The 18552-nt window shown below is 42.1% G+C and overlaps 1 protein-coding gene and 1 long non-coding RNA gene across 2 annotated transcripts; one reads left to right on the plus strand and one right to left on the minus strand.

Annotated features, from left to right (window-relative positions):
* The first annotated feature begins 40 nt into the window (after positions 1 to 40).
* On the plus strand, positions 41 to 18497 carry heatr3 (HEAT repeat containing 3). The gene is made up of 15 exons (XM_030048161.1): positions 41 to 297; positions 1818 to 1990; positions 5685 to 5772; positions 6749 to 6849; positions 7257 to 7366; positions 8172 to 8312; positions 8697 to 9001; positions 11337 to 11427; positions 11689 to 11843; positions 14178 to 14260; positions 14585 to 14721; positions 15287 to 15375; positions 15768 to 15911; positions 15986 to 16162; positions 16883 to 18497. The coding sequence occupies exons 1-15, from the start codon at positions 154 to 156 to the stop codon at positions 16994 to 16996; spliced, it is 2052 nt and encodes a 683-aa protein (XP_029904021.1). The 5' UTR covers positions 41 to 153; the 3' UTR covers positions 16997 to 18497.
* LOC115356874 (uncharacterized) lies at positions 1907 to 7270 on the minus strand. Its single transcript, XR_003928034.1, has 3 exons — positions 6883 to 7270; positions 6649 to 6775; positions 1907 to 2023 (listed from the first exon to the last, which is right to left on the minus strand). It is a non-coding gene; the product is annotated as an uncharacterized LOC115356874 (long non-coding RNA).
* Positions 18498 to 18552: the final 55 nt, after the last annotated feature.

Below are 18552 nucleotides of genomic sequence, written 5' to 3' on the forward strand. Positions count from 1 at the left end.
TCTATCTGCTTTCCGCTCGTAGCGACCTATTTACGGCAGAGTGCTATCTTCCACATGGCCTCCACGACGCTGGAGTTGTGCGCCTGATCGCCAAACCTCAATGAACGAAAAAGACGCAGTTGATGCGCCGCTCGCACTTTATCAGGGATAGACATGGGCAAAAGCAAGACGAACAGATTCAAACGCCCCCAGTTCAACTCGGTCGGGCTGCCGGTAAACGCTGTGAAGGAGGTCCAGGTTGATGAAGACGACCACGATGAAGCTGCTGGCTGCCCAGCTGGGGACTTACTGGAGAAAGTAAGAGCCCACTCGCTTTATTATTAATGTGTCATTAAGCTGTCATTTACCCCGGCCACAGCCAACAGATCACTGAGATATGAGGGAGGAAAATACAGGTTGAAAGTAGCTGTTGGATAATCGCTGATTAATGCAAACGGCCATTTAATCTTTTAATCACTGACACTGAAAGTGAAACATTGAGGCAAGAGGGATTCCTCATATATATAGATATATATACAAGGTTAGTGACGAGAATTAACGTAAGAAATGTTATTTGTCGTGTCTGGGCCTGAGGTTGTGATCGTGATTGTGGGCTTTAAACATTTGACTGATGCCAGGCCGAATAATCGAAATACACTACTCACAAAAAGTTAGGGATATTTGGTTTTTGGGTGAAATTTATGGAAAATATAAAAAGTTCAAGCTACAGTGATATTATATCATGAAAGTAGGGCATTTAAGTAGAAGCATACACTGGTGATTTCCTCATCTCAAACAATTTCTTGAAACAAAAGCCAACAACAGTGGTGGGTATACCACAACAAAAAATGTCAGTGTCAATAACTTGTCATGTGCCCTTGAGCATCAATTACAGCTTGACAACAACGTCTCATGCTGTTCACAAGTCGACTTATTGTCTGCTGAGGCATGGCATCCCACTCTTCTTGAAGGGCGGCCCTCAGGACATTGAGGTTCTGGGGTACAGAGCTCCGAGCCTCTACACGGCGACTCAGCTGATCCCATAGGTTTTCTATGGGATTCAGGTCTGAGAAAGTGCAGGCCACTCCATTTGAGGTACCCCAGTCTCCAGCAGCCGTTCCCTAATGATACGACTTCGATGAGCTGGAGCATCAAACACCTGATGTGAATTTTGCTGTTAAACTCCTTGTTAGAGAACAGCAACTTGTGCAAAAAGTACTGAAACATTAAACAGTTGGACATGTGCATTCAAAAGTTTACAGAAGGTCACATTAAGTTCACCTGTAAAGGTTATAATGCATTTTAGGTTCATCCTGATATTTCACCCAAAAGCTGAAAATCCCTAACTTTTTGTGAGTAGTGTATATATTATAGAAATCGCCAAGTGCGACAGTCAAATCGGGTCCGCAGTGTTTGTTTAGTTTAGTATTGATAAAGGTAAACTAGACACAAAATACAGTTATAAATAAAGTATTGTGCTAAAGAGATGCTTACAAACCGCATTCTTCAGATGTAAGATGTATGTTTGATCATTTTAAAGTTTTTGTCAAAAAATTTAAAATGATTCTCACCAAAAATCGTGAATCACATCCACACACAAACACTATCTGTCTATATATTTATATTTTTTTCTGCATAACTTTAAGCCATATTGTAACATTCTCTGAAGAATTAGTGCTGATCAGTTTTTCGGTCAACATGAAGTTTCATTTGATCATGGCACAAGTTGTTACTTTCTTATGTAACAGGATCAAGGCCTCATTGTGCAGCTGCAAATAGTTTGGCTGCTCCAGTACAGAATTTCCTTCACCCTTCAAATTATCAACTTTCATGTAAAGTTACAGAGTCCCAGTGCTGACGTGCGGGAGTTTGCGTGTGCCAGCATTTCTCGGGTGGTACAGCAGAGCCAGACCATCCCTGGGTTCCTGCAGAGGGACGCTGTGAGGCGGCTGGGGCCCATGCTGCTGGACCGCAGCCTGGCTGTCAGGGAGACCGCTGCTGGGGCACTCAGGTGAGCCGCTGTGGTGATTTGGTCCAGGTAGGACTGGGTGATATGGACAAAATCAGATATCACGAGGTCTTTGGCTGAACACCTCAAAATCAGTGTATTATGACATCCAAAATCCCAGGTGATCCCATCATCCCATCATCATATTGATGTAATATTGTGTCGCCCAGCGCCAGATCCAGTGCACCCATGGACCTCAGAGTAAACAAAACCAAACCAAAACAGCCGCCACACAGACTCCATGCACAGCTGTATACACTGGTAGCATTGTCCTTTGTAGAGCAAAGTGTTAGGAGAAATATGGCCTGCTTAGATCAGGTCTTTTATGTGAATTTGGCATTTTACATGTTGTGTGATGAATTTTGAAATATAGCTCTCCTACTATCAATTGTGTATAAAGCCTTCAGGGCTCCCTTTCCTCTAAGCATCACATCTCAGTCACTTGGCTCCTACAGAACAGCCTGAGTTCACCTGTCTTTACTACCGAGTTGGCTTCACTGTTCAAGCAGAGACTCTTTAAATCTAATCATATTTTAACAAGCTCCTGGTTCAGGTGTGCTCCTATCTTTAGCTACAGTATTTCTGACAGTAGCTGAAATAGTTGGTAATTGCCAGTATTATACTACTATACTACTATTAACTAGAAAAATGGAAATATTTGTTCTCGTGCAGCCAAATAAATGAAATTTTGTGCTAATAAAGGCAAACTAAACAAAATCACCTAGGGTTGATTGAAGTGAGGATCTTTTTGAGTCAACTTACAAAAAAACTATGGGCTCTTAAAGCATGTACATGCAATTGTCTAATTTTTCAGAAGTCATGTTAACAAGAGCACTGGTTTCCATCATCAGGGTAAGGGATTAAGAGAAATCGTTGCCTAGATTTCTACTGGAGAAACACGATGACTGGGCCATGTAAACCATTCCTCTGATTTCTGAATATCTTTTTTTGTGTGAGTGTGTGCAGGAAAAGGTAGTGGATAAGGAAACTGACACGCTAAACACACACTAAGCAACGCTTGCAAGAGTTAAAACCTTCTCTTGAACATGGTTGCTTATTTTCTATTAGTGTTACATCTGGCAAAAATATAAGGTAACCAAAAATCCCCACAAGAGGCTGGCTGATGGGTGATAATCTGATCTGTGGCTACGCGTCGGCTGCAGCACCGCTGTCAGCAGCAGCAGAGGTCGGGAGATCTTTAGTGGTGGGGGGAATCCCAGTTATTGACAGAGCGTATGTATATGGGGTTTTTAAATAACACCTGATTTTCTGCCATAACTCTGCCATAACAAGTTACTCTCAATAATCTGATTTCTGTGTGCATTTAAATGTAGTGCAGGCCTATTCAATTGGCGGCCCGCGGGCCACATGCGGCCCAGAAGCAATTCCCGAGTGGCCCAGCTCGTGGTTCAACCAAAAAAGCAGAGAAAAACATTCGCGAGAATGAACTCGAAATCCCTGCAGTAGTTCAGAAAGTGAATGCAACACTCCATGTTGCCTATAGCAACACACAACCAACTCACACTGCAGCGCGTTGTCTTGAAAGTAGAGTTCTCATCGGGCCTGAAAATTAAGACCCGACCCGACCCGGACACGACTGGGCCAGCCCGAGAAAGCCCGAGGAAAAAAAAAAAAATCGCCAAATTCGCCCTTATTTAGCAGAGCCGGTCGGCCGCGGCACCGGGGCACCATCAGTCGGTATCAGGCGGGCCGGCCGCCGCACCAGCCAGCATCAGGCAGCTCACCTGTCAGATCCGGCAGACCTGACGGGTGGGCGCGGTACCGGACGGTGCCGCGGCTGGCCCGCCTGATACCGACTGATGGTGCCGCGGCATGTGCGGGTCAATACGGTAGTCTAGAAAACTGGAGATTTTTTTTTCCCGTGCGCCCCCAGTTGCACTGCCCATAGCAGAAACCGTCCCTGCTGCGAGTCTGCCAGCACAGCGGGATACCTACTGCTGCAACTCTCTCTCACTTGTTTGCGCTGCACTCGCACAGCTGGTTGTCTGTCTGTCACTGAAAGTTTAGCCTCCAAATCCAATCCAGTCTCTCACTCTCTCCACCAGTCACATAAAAATGAAACGTCATAATCAATAACAGAACACATAATTCTATTTTTTTATTAAAAAAAAAAAAAAAAAATCCCCCACAGAACCCGAAGCCCGACCCGACCCGCCCAATTCACGTAAATTTTAGGCCCGACCCGACCCGAAAATGTCGGGTCGGGTCGGGTCGGGTCGGGTTCGGGCAGAATATGAGAACTCTACTTGAAAGTTACTGATGCTAGCGGCTCAAAAGTAGGCCTATGTCTTTTTCAACCCTTAAACGAAAAATTGACGATGAAAACCGCCGTTTTAAATGTCTGGAAAATGTCTGGCCCAGCTTAAGGTCTCGGTTAAAAATCTGGCCCAACTGAATTTGTAATTGAATAGCCCTGATGTAGTGATTGACATTTGCCAGTGTTTTGTCAGCAGCTGCCTTTACATGTACACCAAGACTGTGCATCCAAAGAGGGTTGAATTGAGGGCAGCTGGACTTGTTAGTAGATGTTTCAAATCTCATCCAAGATGTTTCTTCAGTTCTGACTGACTGAACTAGAATTAGAAGATCATGAGCCTGGAGGGGTAGCTGATGCCCTTTTCTATCCATGGTAGGTGGTCTTATCTCTTATTTGGTCTTGGTTGGTGGTAGGCAAGGCAGGAGGAAGGAACTTGGAAGACGAGGTTGGAGGACACGTGGACCAAGGCACAAAAGAAAAGAAGAGAAACAAATAACAACAAAATGCTTATATGTGTCGCCTACATTAATGTGTGTGTGTGCATGTGGGTGATGTTTAGCAATAGTACAACTTGAGACAGACTGGTGGGGAGCTCCAGGTATTTAAACCAGCGAGGGATCATTATCCAGGACACTGACAATGACCTGGATAATGAAACATCTGAAACGTCTGCTAGAGTCTACAAACAAGTCCAGTAGCTAGTCCATGAAGATTCATAGTGCCTACACTTTATATAGATCATAAAGTTTCATCTGTATCAGACACGAAACAGGTTTCTTCTTACCTTACATGTTTCGGCGACTAGTGACACCTCTGATGAAGGCGGAAGCTTACCGCCGAAACATGTAAGGTTAGGAGAAACCTGTTTCGTGTCTGATACAGATGAAACTCTATGATCTAAGTCCAGTAGCTCTTGAGTTATGAAAAAGTTATGAAAAAAAAATGCCCTTAAAAGTGTTTCATTGAAACATCTTAATCCAGTTATGTGGATTTAATTAAGATCACTTTCATTGCATTTACACTGTATGGAAACTGATAGAATACTGAAGTATTAGTTACATTATTTCAACAGGGGGCGCCATACTACAATTATGGATTTGTCTTTGAGAAGAAAGCTGGTGTTGGGTTTTTGTGATTTGATGTCTCGTGTCATAATGGTCTCATGGTAGATGTTCACAAATAAACACTTTGTTTTGTGCCAGAGGTGCCCCATCCTCTCTGATGCAGTATACCTCAAGTCAGATTCACAAATTAGCCCCAGGCTCTTTTTCTCATTGTTTCACCTAAACACACACCTAAACACACTCATAAACAGACATAAAAACGCACACGCATACACAAACACACACATAGGCTGTGACAGCGATTCTTCTCAGACTGAATGATGACTTTGCGTCTGCGGTGGTTTCATCCTGGCAGGAATCTGAGTGCATGTGGAGGTTATGAGGTATGTGAAGACATGGTGAAGCATGACGTCATGACTCCCCTGACAGCGCTGCTCAGAGAGGTGAGAGTCTGCCACTGCTTTTAACTCACCCAATCACCTCAGTACCTCTCAGTCAGCAGCAATTAGACAGCAAGCAACTCATTTTCATTCCAAAATGACAGATTCACCATGTGAGAAGTGGTGACACTCACTGACAATATGACTGCTGGCATCAATGTAAAACCTAAATTGTTTGAGTTTACTGAGTTATGTTACAAGCTGTTTCAAACCTTTTAAATACAAAATAATAAAACTGAAGACATTTTAAAAATAGAAATGATGATAGTCTGCACACAGGTATCTTTATTGCCTATATTGCAGACGTTACATTTTTCAAGTGCCGCATTTTACATTTTAAGTATCTAGTAGACCAGGGGTGGGCAATCATGTGCCATGGAGGGCCGAGAGGCTGCAGGTTTTCTTTCCAACCAAAAACTCCACCAGGTGATTTCACTGATTACCTCACCTTCAAGCAGAGAGAAGGGACTAATCAGTGAAATCACCTGGTGGAGTTGTTGGTTGGAATGAAAACCTGCAGCCTCTTGGCCCTCCATGGCACGAGTTTGACACCCCTGAGGTAGGGGTTTAAGAGACTTTGACAAGATGGCTGTTGATCGACATGATGCGGGCAATTGAAGGTGTCAAACGTGTGACCTTTTACTGAACGTCTCAACCATCAAGCCACCTCACATGCCTGTTTAAATATCAAAAGAACAATAAGAGCTAAAGTCCCCATGGCCAAGGAATTCAACATCTATGTGTGCCTGTAGATCTATTAATGTGTCCCGGCTTCATGGGAATATTATTGTTTAGACGTGTGTGCCTCAGAACAGATTGTGCTGTTGAGATTCCAGACATTTTCTGGATGCATGACCGCAGAGATAAGCTGATTCATACCTGTGCAGTTAATCACCTGGGGAACACATTAATGACTGCTTATCTGTCATCTTGTGGTTTGGGTTTGGTCTCATCTGCATCCAATGTGGTTTCTCTCCAGTGCTGTGCCGGTTTTGAAAGCAGCGCCCTGTCGATGAAAGAGCAGAAGAATCAAGTGGAAGATATTGCTAACGAGGCTGTGAACGTACTGTGGAATCTGTGGTGAGCAAGAAGTTGTGCAAACATTATATTTACCTTTATTAGTCCAGGGATGGTTTGCTGAGCATGCGTGCTCTTTTCGTTGACACCCTGGTACTCACTCTAAACAGTTACACAAATCCACTCGTGGCAGCTGACCTGTACCTTTTACTACTTGTTGCTGCCTTACTCAAGGGCACGCCAACTGTGGAAGCAGGGGAGAGCATCTCTAATTTACATTGCTCTATTTTTCGTGCTGTTCCTATGAGTTGAGCGATGGGACACATGCCTCTTCTCTAACATTCATGTTGTTGCCACCAAGATTGAAATACACTCTACTAACTTAAAGATGATGTATGCTGTTGTCTTCCTGTGTGTCTCCTGTTCTTTGTTTTCCCTCCATGCCACCCTTTACTGTGTTGTCCTGCCAGTGAGAGCAGCAGCCAAGCGCTGTCTGTGTTCAACAAAGCCGGCCTCCTGGATGTGGTTTTACAGTGTGTGGAGAGACACCCACACAACGTGGAGCTGGCCATATCTGCTGGTAGGACTACTTATCATGCTTTTTAGAAACAGTTGTTATTTAACTGTCATAATAAATCTTTTTTTTGTAAATGCGATATTTACAACATCAATATTTTGTGAACATTGTGTAAAAACTCTGTGAATGTCTGTCATTTACTTTTGTCCTCATGCCAATACACACAGAGTTTTGTTACTATTAGATGAAATAATGTCTGTTTTGTACATCCTCTGAAGAAGTATCAACATTAATTTTCTAGTTAGTATATAACTGTGCATCCATACTGCTGTCCATATCCTGAATACATACTGGAAACACTAAACCACATAGACACATGTGGCTACATACTAACAAAATACAGCATCTCATCACCTGTTTTTAAATTGTCTTTAATTTGCTTAAATACTATATAAGTTACTATGTTACACAGTGTTAATACAATAGATCATGCCATTACTATATTATGGCTTATTCAGTCTTAGATTCAGTGTGAGATATGTTGGTTTCTCAGTATGCTTTTTGTCTAGTGAGGAATCAGGCCATTTACATAGACCTGTGATCTGACAGGCTTACGTCATTCTCATGTTTCATGTGTATTTACATTGCAAATTGACCTCAGTGTTGGACATATGAATTTATGCCAGCCATACCAAAGAGAGGCCTGATCTTTAACTAGTAGTTGAAGTTCAAGAGTTAAAGAATTTAAGTTTCAGAGAGCCTTTCAAAGCAAAACCCAGCATTATTATTTGTTGCATTTTAAACCAGCGCAACTTATATTTCAGTTAGGGTTTGACTTGAAATGTAATGTCTTTTTTTGTGTTTCCAGCTCACTGTTTGCACACTGTGACTGAGGATAACCCAGAGCTGCTATGTAGCTTGAACACTGCTGTGCTGGGAGCACTGGAGAATGTGCTGCAGTCATCTCAGCCAGACACGGCACACACTCTCCTCAGGACACTGGCCGCAGGTATAAATTGACACTAGTAAACTTCCCAAATTGCTTAAAACTGTAGCTTTTTACTAAGACACTAGTTGATAATGATGCTTCATGTCTTTTTCTGGACAGCAGTTGTCTAGAAATTTGAACCACTTGAGTCTGAATGTGGTGTGAATGTGTCTGAAGGCTTTTACACAGTTTCAAACGTTTTGGGCATGTAGCCGGGTACTCTGTGTCTAGAGCACCTTATAATGACTGCTATGGAAAGGCTGCATTTTTTTAGTCTCAACCAGTAAACGTCCAAAGTGCAAAGCTAAAGCACCAATAAAGAACAATGTATAAACTGATGCATTAAGACATAATGATTTGAATATATCTAGTTAACACCTAACTCCTACCCACTGTATCACCCAGGCACAGTATGGAATATGAAGAGTAGCCTGCCTGCCGCCCGCCAGGCTCAGACGCTCAATGCTGTGGCGGCCATCTTGTCTAAAAGCCTGGATCTGGACGCAGGTACGTTGATCCCTGAGCTAAGACAGGCCGCAGAGGCTCGCCGTGACAGCGCTCCAGCCTCAACAGACGTGGAGGACCAGGCTGCAGAAGACCTCGCCGCGGTGGAGATGGATGAAGAGGCGGAGGAGGCAGAGGAGCCAGTGAGACACAAGAGGAACGGAAAGGCTTTGAAGATGGATAATGACTTCACCGACCTCTTGCCTGTAAGTGCTGTCTCCTCCACAGACATGTTGAAATCACAGTAGCAGTCAGGGTAGGGACACCCCAGCGGGGATGTATGCATTGGCTGTTGCATACGTCAAACCTGTGATCTCTATAATCAATAGGTAATGGATAAATGCAGTTGGAGCATAATGTTATCATTAGTTTTTTAAAGTTGTTACTCTATAGGCTCCTTTATCTAGTTAGGATTTACAAGCAGTAGGCAGCATGCCTCTCTCACTGTAACAGCTGACCTTTGGTACGCAGCAAATGTGCTTGTGAGAGAGACTCTGACCCCATTCCACCTCTGTAAGCAAGCCACCTGGGTTATCCGGTTGCAGTGGGACAGAGAAAAAATGACCTACACCTAGACCTAGGTGTAAATGCACTCAATACAAACTGAAAGCCCAATATGGTCAGAGACATATATGGCCACTTCAAACGAATGGCTCATGCAAAAAACAGAAAAAAACACACCAACACACCAATGAGGCTATAGACCCATAGACCCTTGCTAAATAAACTGTTTATTTCAGCTTGTTTTGTAAAAGACAATAAGCGAAGCATCAGGCTTGCTCCCGCTTGGCATATTGTCTTACTTGAAAGACTAGTTGAAATAAATAGTTTATTTACCAGGTTGGTGTAGAGTTTCACTGGTGTGCAGTGAGATTTTTTGACTTGAACTTTATTTGAATTTCCCATGCTTGACCCTTAAAAAGTAAGACCATCTATTTTTAGGCCCTAACCCCCCTCCCAATATTTTCCCACTTTCCCCTAGTGCGGTCAGTCCATCCAGTTAGTTTCTGTGTGCTATCGTGTTTACAGTGTGCCGTGATCCTTCCCTGTCTCTCTTCACCCCAATACAGTGAAGCTGAAGGGGTAATTTTTTTGGGGAACTCAAATGGTTAAAAATGTAAATGTGACAAGCTCAACGGCTTTTTCCAAAAACAATGACATGGATACCAGGCATAATCCACAGCCTGAGGGGGTGTGGACATTATTTGGGAACTATTTTCCTGCTGAAGAACACCAGCAAAATGTATCTATCTTCCCTCAACTCATATGAATCAGAGGTAGGTGGACACAATTTGCAGTTATTCTTCAGCAGGAAGTAGTTCCCTACAAAACTCGTCACCACGAGGAATGTAGATTATGCCAGGCATCTATGTTAATATTTTTAGAAAGAGCTACAGTTACTGTTGAGTTTCTCCACATGTCAGTTTGCGAAGATTTGACCTTCACAAAGCAATACCTATCCAGCCACATTGTATTGGAATGGTGGATAGTAGGGAAAATATAATATTTTTGTATTTTGGGCAAGAATAAATGTAGTTTGTCCCAATCCATATTCAACAACCACATAAACAGAAACAGGCTTCATTATGCCGATCCAGCCAGGAAATGCACACAACTCAGATACCTGAGGAAAATAGGATTGTCAGGATACATATAGACCAGGAAGAAGCCAGACGAGGTGTTTACTGTCCATTTTGAAGGACAGAAATATTATGAAAGGGATGCCACTTGCATGGCAATCTGTGTTTTCTGGCAAGGGAGAAATCCAGTTTTTCTGTATATTTGTGGGAGTGCACGTTTATGCCAGGTGGAAAGGGGGCCTGTGAGTCATCTGGGAGTGTGATCCAGAATGCGACCGGGGAGGCAAACTGTCGGGTTCGGTGGGTGCCTTAGTGATTCTCGGCAGGGTTCAACCAGGGAGCAGCTTCTGCCTTCCACCGACTGTCAGCTCCCTAGACCTGACCTCGGCGAGACAGAGCTGTCCCTCTCAGCCCAGTCAGAGCCAAGGCCCTGCGATCGCGGCTGACATTCATGGTGATGTTCCAAAATACCCTGTAATATCATGGGTAACACAATGGGGTTGTCTCTAGCCCTCGGTTCTTCTAGTTTTAATATGCAGCCATGCAAAGCATTTCATTATTGCAGCATTGTTAAACCCATCAAAACATAAACACATACACACATCTAGCGTAACTATTTGGCCTACTCATAATTGGAGTGCTACTTTAATTTCGTCTCCTCTCCAATAAGATTTGACACTGCCGCATCAACCTCAGTACATCCCACTTAGCTGAGTATTACCTCATCTTTCTGAGGGGCCCCATGTACACCTTAATTTTCACTGGTTGTGGTAGCATTTCAAATACACTGCAATTTAAAAAAGTGCAGTCGAACATGTTTGCATACTTACACAGACTTTCCGTCTTGCCAAAGTAAATTTGTTTTGTGGCATGCAGCTGCTCTCAGATTGGGTGATCACAGTGCTAACCCTCATTTTTTTTGGGTGGATGTTGACTCCCATGGCTGATTTCTACTGTCCAGAGGGGCAAGGAGGAGCTGAGGGAGGCGACGGCCTTGCTGACAGCCCAGCAAACGTCCCTGGAGATCATCGTCAACATGTGCTGCTCTGACGGTGAGTGTTGTGGGCACGGACAGCAGCGCTGACCCCAGGCACTTTTCATCAACATTATTGCATGTGACACCGCTTGGCCACCCAGTATGTATTTGGTATTTGTCTATTGGAAAAAAAATATACAGCTGGATTCTTGTACATGATGTGTTCATGTGAGATGCCAAAAATGTGTTTTGTTATTTGAGTCTGCATGCCAGTGTTTGTCTTGACTCATTCCACGATTGCCCCCACCAGCAACTGCATGTGCACGCTTGTTTTCAGACCCCTCTGATGATGAGTGGGAGGAGACATCAAGCAGTGATGAAAGCGAGATGGGTCCTGATACCCTCTGCGATGGACTCTCCAGCCTGATGTCCCCCCTATGTTTGTCGGCTGAAGTTCACGGAGCCCTGATAAACCACAGCATCCCAGAAAAGGCAAATTCCAGTCAATGACCTGACACACCTGAGTCAAACAGTACATACAAGTTATTGTCAGCGACACTCTTACATGGTTGGAGTTTGGCTCCGAGGGTCAGAAAGTTAAAACAGTAATTGCAGCATATTAGACTGTAACATTGGGCAATATGGACAAAATCAAATGTCAAGATATCTTTGTCCAAATACCTTGATATCAGTATGACCAATAGTCATCAAGGGACAACTATGGGTGCTTTTATAACACATGTGAGATTTACACATGTGATAAATGATTAATAATCATTATGATGTTTATATGATGACCAAGCAGGTAGAGGAAAATAATAGAACAGCTTAAACTGTCTGGTAAGTTCAGAGAATTGCGTACCTTTGCTGTAATGCAGCCTTTAAAACTATGAAAGGGCAAGACTTACGCCATTTCACAATTTTCTGATTTCTAAAATCCCATATGATGTCTAGTCTCATATCACAATATCAGCATTATGACACTATATCACCCAGCCCTAATTAACAGCCTATCTGACACCTTACCTGGATTCTCCTGATGATGTTGTTAACCCCACCCATGTGATGCTCCAAGTACCTTCAAAACAGAGCATTAGAATTATTGTATCCCCCGGACAACGTCCAAACGTTCATATGATAGTCACGTGTCCACTTCCATGTACGTTGTGATTTTCAGCAGGATTTTGCCACGATTTTCTTGTGAGCGCTCGCAAGGCTACTGATTTCTGACCATAGCGACAGTGGTGCCTGAATTGAGTACAGTTTTGTGTTAAAAACTGTATCGCTGTAGACACATTGTTTGTGAACACTCTACAGGACACAATGTTGACAAAAAGTGTTAAAGGCTCTGGTCCCACCTGGTATTAAAATGTGTCTTTGGTGATCCAAACACAAGTGGACAGCTGTCAGTCTGTCCACACACACCTGGCATTAACATGCGTCTCCAAATGCGCCTGGCCTCCCCACTTGTGATCGGATCTCACTTTCCCGCTCAAAATGCAAATAAACACATATTATTTCAGAGAGTGAGACAGAGAGAGAAATTGTAAAATGAAATTCTTACTTTGCAAGTACTCCTTCCGTGCAAAAAATAAAAATGTCATTTAACAGGCAACAGGCATTTAACAAAAGAAGACATCCTTGTTCACTCAGCCTCATTTTAATGTGCCTGTCTGTCACTGAAGACGTATTTCACATCTGTTACAGGCTCGATCTGATCACGTTCAGGGTCAGATTATTTAATTATTGCAGCAGGTCTGAGAGGGTTCTCCGGTTAGGCGGATAAATAAACCTCTAATATTTCTGTGGTAGTCCTTTAGTAACTATCACGTCTTGGGTTAGAAACAATGTGTTAAACTGCACTGGGGCACGAAATTTAGGAAAGGCGACTGCCTCCAAATTTTATATGGAAGAAAAAAACCTGAATATTGTCAATACATATTTTAGAGGGGGGTTATGTTTTATTTAAAGGGCTATTTAGGTCGTCAACAAAGAAACATAAAGTACCTGACACATAAAGTTTGGTAACAATTTTAGTTATAATAATTTTGTGGCGGTTTAAACTGTTGGGATCAAATTGACCCCAAACATAAAAGATGTTCGTAAATTTGAACATAACAGAAGGGTTAAGGGGAGCTGAGCTCCTCCTGGCTCACCCATTGTTCCCATCCTACAGGTAGACAGTTTGTATTTTTATTCATTAACCAGCTACTTTATAGCCGACCTGTATTTCAGTTTTCAGTTGATTCAGCTGACAGTTCAGCTGCTGGGCAGAGTCAGGTAAGATATTTTTCTATTGGAAAACTGCTGGCCTGGCTGGTGTCGGGGGTGTTGGGCTGGACAGAGGAGGTCAGGTGAGTGGGCGGTCCTTCAGTGCGTCCTGGGACACATTTCTGTTTACACCTCCAATGCAATTCTGACAAAAGCGTCCCAGGCCATCTCCGAATGTGTCCTGATATCCGATCACTCAGGACACATTGAGGACGCATTGCTGCTGTTTACACCTGTACTCGGAGGTGTCAGCTTGTGTTTCTCAAGATTTCTCAGGATGGATGTTAATACCAGGTGGGATCAAGGCTAAACATTTTTGACGAAAACTATTTTGCCTATACACCCACACGGTCGTCAGTGACTGAACATTCTTGTTTACAATAATCCAGATCTCTTTTTTGTGTGTGCGTGTGTGTGTGTGTGTGCGTGTATGTGTACATCTATGTATCTATCTATTTATCTATCTATCTATCTATCTATACACACACACACGCACACATCCCCTGAACTGTGTGCAATGGTTGTAATTTTTTCTTTCTTAATTCAATACTTAAGGTCCTCAAAAAGACTGAGTTCCCCAGCAGGGAGGCCATGGATGTGTGCCATCAGAATCCCTCCTGGAAATGCCTGATAAAAAAGTAATTCTCTCACGTCTCGTTAGAGAGCAGTGGCTCTGACTGTGTCTCATAATAACGATGTGTATAGCACTGTTGCACTTTGTATTGATACTTTCTGGTGTGTATTTTCACTCTTGCACTGAAATTTGTTGGCAGTGCCATGGATTTTTTGTATTTAAGTTAATTCCAATGGTCTGCCTGTGTGGTGATTAAAGATACTTGAGTTGCAAAGAAAAGTACAACACAGTAATTGCTGGGAATTGGCCCCTGGTTGTAGAGAGCCTTTTAACATAGGCTTGAAAGAAATGCCCTACTGCTTTGTGATGGCGTCCATCTTTCCTCCAGGATGCAGAGGGTTCAGTACCGGGCGCTGACGTGTCTCCATAACATCCTCTCCTCCATGGACGCGGAGTCCCTTGGTGGAGCCGCAGCCCTGCAGGGCGTTGCACAGCACCTGTCCACTCTGGTCTTTGGAGCTGCAGGTCTGACACTTATGTCACTGTATTGTAACACAGCACATACAGATCTTACTTCATTCAGCTTTAGTTTAATTGTTCGTTTTTAACACACACTGTAATCAAACAGGAAAAAACTACAAACTACACAGGAAGTAAAGTTTTCATTTTGTTTTAGACATTTTACTTAAACATTTTGCTGATGCTTTCATTTAGAGTGATTGCAACAGAATAAGCATGAATTTGTTCTCTAGTGAAAGCAACAAACAGTAAGAAGTGAAAGCCACAGGACGCTGATAATAGATGAAACAAAAGTTCCTGTGTCCGTACAGCGACCATACACTGTCTCATGACACGAGTCACACATATAAACACGAGTTAATATATGTGTGTATCCTTTTTTAACAAAAGCATTCATACAGATGTCTTTGTTGTGTAATGACGTTTAAATGATAAATAAGCAGTATGTATAAATTAGTTTACATGAGATTCTATGTTGTGTAGAAATAATAAGGCATTTCAGTGCATTTTACAAGAAAGCAGAACACACAGTGTTGCCTTGGGAAATGTGTCATACCTTGTTTGTTTTCAGAGATACCAAAGGAGGAAGAGTTCCTGGAAGCTGTCACCAGTGCCATGCGGTCACTCTTACAGATGATTGCAACAAAAAACATCCCCCAGGTACAACATATTCAACAAGCCCAGGTTTTCCTTTGTTTTTATAGCATTATAGATATTTCAGCTGTTGTTCCACATCTCTTTTTGTTTATATGTGTGTATGTTGCAGTGTTGTTTGTTTTCTGGATACTTTATTTCAACAAAAAACATGAATTAAAATTCAGGACTATGCTTACTTGCATTGTAGGAGGGAATTTGATCATTTCTTTTTCAAATTGGCATTTTCTGGTAGCGTGGTGGTGTTCACCACTGCTGAATGAATTCAGGAGCAACACCGTGGCTGATGGAACTTGTACTCCACCCAAATTTACAAATTCAGTGCCAGTTTCCACTCAGCCTCACCATTGACGGTGTTTATTTTGGATAATTTGTTTGGTTGCTTTTGCTTTTGTTAGTGTATGAGCCCCCAGCAGCTGATGAGCTTGAGTGAAGCAGCCACCCAGTGCAATGTCGTCAGCGTGAGGGTCAATGCCTTGGCCATTCTGGGCATCACAGGCAGCATGTTGGCCAAAGAGAAGGGCACCGCTGAAACCCTACAGGTATCTTTTTCTCTTTTGGGTGGGTGTGTTTTGGGAATGTCTGCTCTGTTTCTAAGACATTGTGTGATTTACAGATGATTGGACATGCCTTACTCCAAGTTGCCTCAAAAGATGCCAACCTTGTTGTAAATGGGGAAGCCCTAGATGCCCTGTTTGACGTTTTTGCGGATGGGGAGGAGGCGGAGACAGCAGCTAAAAACATCCAACTACTGCCTGCGCTGAAGGCTCTTCAACCTGTTTTCAAAGCCAAGGTATTACAGTTGCATTTGTGTTTCTTTCTTTTCTGTTTTAAAAAGTTTGCATTGTGTTTTCTATTTGCAGTTGTACATAGCAAAAAAAAAAAATCCAGATGCAGTTAAAAGCACTGTAAACCCACCCATTCAAACACACACACACACACACACACACACACACACACACACAAATAGAGAAAATGCATTAAATATAAGACAGAAAAGATGAAGAGATGAAGAAAAGTACCTCACATTTCCTTAGAGACATTTTCTTTCAGCCTATCTTTTCCAGTTATATGCATTCAACTACTACTGAGTGATGGATCAAAATCAATTATCTTGATTAATTTTTCCCCCTGAAGCTTGAAAACAGGCTCTCATTTCCTCATTTCATTCCTTTGATTGTACTGTTGAAAGATGATTGAAAAACAATGTAACTGGCACTTTTTTTCTTGTTTATCGTGTCTTTAACAGTTTGCTTCCGCAATAAAGAGTTGTTTTAGTCAACTGTCTGATGTTTTCATCTGGTATTTAGGAGCAAAAATGAACCCTTTAAACTGGGCAGAAGTGTTTTTACATATATCATGATAAAATCACCAGATATGAAAATTGTATTTGTTAACATTGTCAGCCATGTGAAATTGTTGCTACAACTGGAGTTTGATGTAATAATGTAAGAGTATGTACGGCTGTACATGTTTACAATCCCTGCCTCGGCTTTTATTTTTCCCCAACTAGATCCGTAAAGAAGGAAGAGGGAAGTACAGCCCCGAGCAGCTGTGTGTGCTGGACAACATCAAAGTCAACTTGAGGAGATTCATCGGTTACCTAGAGAAGGTGGTGAAAAAATGAGAGAACTTTACAGCACCTCCCAGTCCCACCATCTGAACCTGACTGGCTCACAGTGTGTGGACAGACATGCCGGCAGAGCCATGGTGGAACACCACAGTATGGTTGTGAAACCATCCAGTATTTATTACATTGGTAGTAAAAGGTTTGTATTTGCTTGGTTTCATTTTTTTCTATTGTCAAAATAATGATTAACTATTACACTTTCATAGTTTCAGAATTTGTGCAGAGCAAAATGAGATGGACCCTAACAAGAGTATGTTGCACAGTAGGAAGATTTTTGTGCTACATATACATTTATTCATTTTGATGTTCTTCATTTTAATGAAGCTGGTTGTGACGTTTAAATATGTACACTCGGGGTACTTTCATGTCTTCAGTAACAAATATGTTTAAGGATCTAATATGTAGCGATGACAGCCTTCTTGGTTTTGATATCAGTGCTTTCTTCAGGCTTGCCCCACATTGCAAAGAGTTCAAACATTAATGTCTGCTTTTGCTGACCCTGACGAGGAGGAAGAGGTAGAGCTATACAAAGTGCCCATTGCAGTGCCCTCAAGGATGGATTACAGTGATAGCTATATGAAAAAAAGATTTATCTTGATTTTGTTACACGGTTGCCTAAGGAAAAACAAGATTACAGTAGATGACATGACCTTCCAGTAATTGACAAAACTGAAAGGATTTGTCATATTCACTGGCAAGTTTATGATAAGGTAAATTTGTTAAGAGAAAAGGATTTTCTGTTTACTGAAGCTGTTTTATGTTTAATTATATTTTTGCTGCAAGAAATGAGTGCATATTCTCTACTTATGCTCCCTTCACCTCCCGTCTCTTCAGCAGGATCAATTAAACACTCTGTGAAGCATTACTCTACTTTCATGTAATGAGTGTTAATAGTTCTGTTGTAAGTGTAAATGTGATGACTTTCTGTCTGCAAGTCACCAAATTATTTTGTTCCATTTGAATGTCCCTGTTGGTTGCCACACCAGTCAACAACACTATGACAACTCTTGGCAGGAACTCTGTCCAAGAATGTTGACTGTAGCGAAACAGAAATGAAAATGGGCGAAATCGCTAAAATCTCACTAATACCAAAGAATCTAAAATTGGTGCAAAATAAGTCTAAGCCAGCAGGACTGAATGATGTCAATCCTGGATACTGCCATCATTTTTTTTTTTTTTTTTTTTTTTTTTACATCTATTCCATTGTTGATCATACTTTTCATCCCTCACAGAATTATTGGCCGTTATATATTCAGGGAGTTGTTAAGATGGAATGGTGAATTTGCACGCAAGTGCCATTTACCTAAATGTTAACACTCAGAGTGAGTATTTCCTCTGTTGTAGAACTCCTTGGCTTGGATTTCACATGATTTTCAGGGAAATGTCAATACAGTTGCTCCTCATTACAATAAAACCATATTTTAGAGTTGAATTATAGGGAGAATATGTCATCAAGCTTTGTATCAAAGGCTTTTCGTGAATAAATCCTGATTCCTTACCATTTGGTGAAACTTTGTTTTCTTTGCTTTACATAAACAACTGCATGTATTCTA

This window comes from Myripristis murdjan, chromosome 3 (assembly GCF_902150065.1).
Source record: "Myripristis murdjan chromosome 3, fMyrMur1.1, whole genome shotgun sequence".
Taxonomy (NCBI): Eukaryota; Metazoa; Chordata; class Actinopteri; order Holocentriformes; family Holocentridae; genus Myripristis; species Myripristis murdjan.

Excerpts from the sequence above, each read along its gene's own strand:
- heatr3 (XM_030048161.1), top strand. The coding sequence starts at position 154 with ATGGGCAAAAGCAAGACGAACAGATTCAAACGCCCCCAGTTCAACTCG. Across the intron at positions 8,313-8,696 it reads CCTCAGGACACTGGCCGCAG|GCACAGTATGGAATATGAAG; the intron begins GTATAAATTGAC and ends TGTATCACCCAG. Across the intron at positions 11,844-14,177 it reads ACCACAGCATCCCAGAAAAG|GTCCTCAAAAAGACTGAGTT; the intron begins GCAAATTCCAGT and ends TCAATACTTAAG.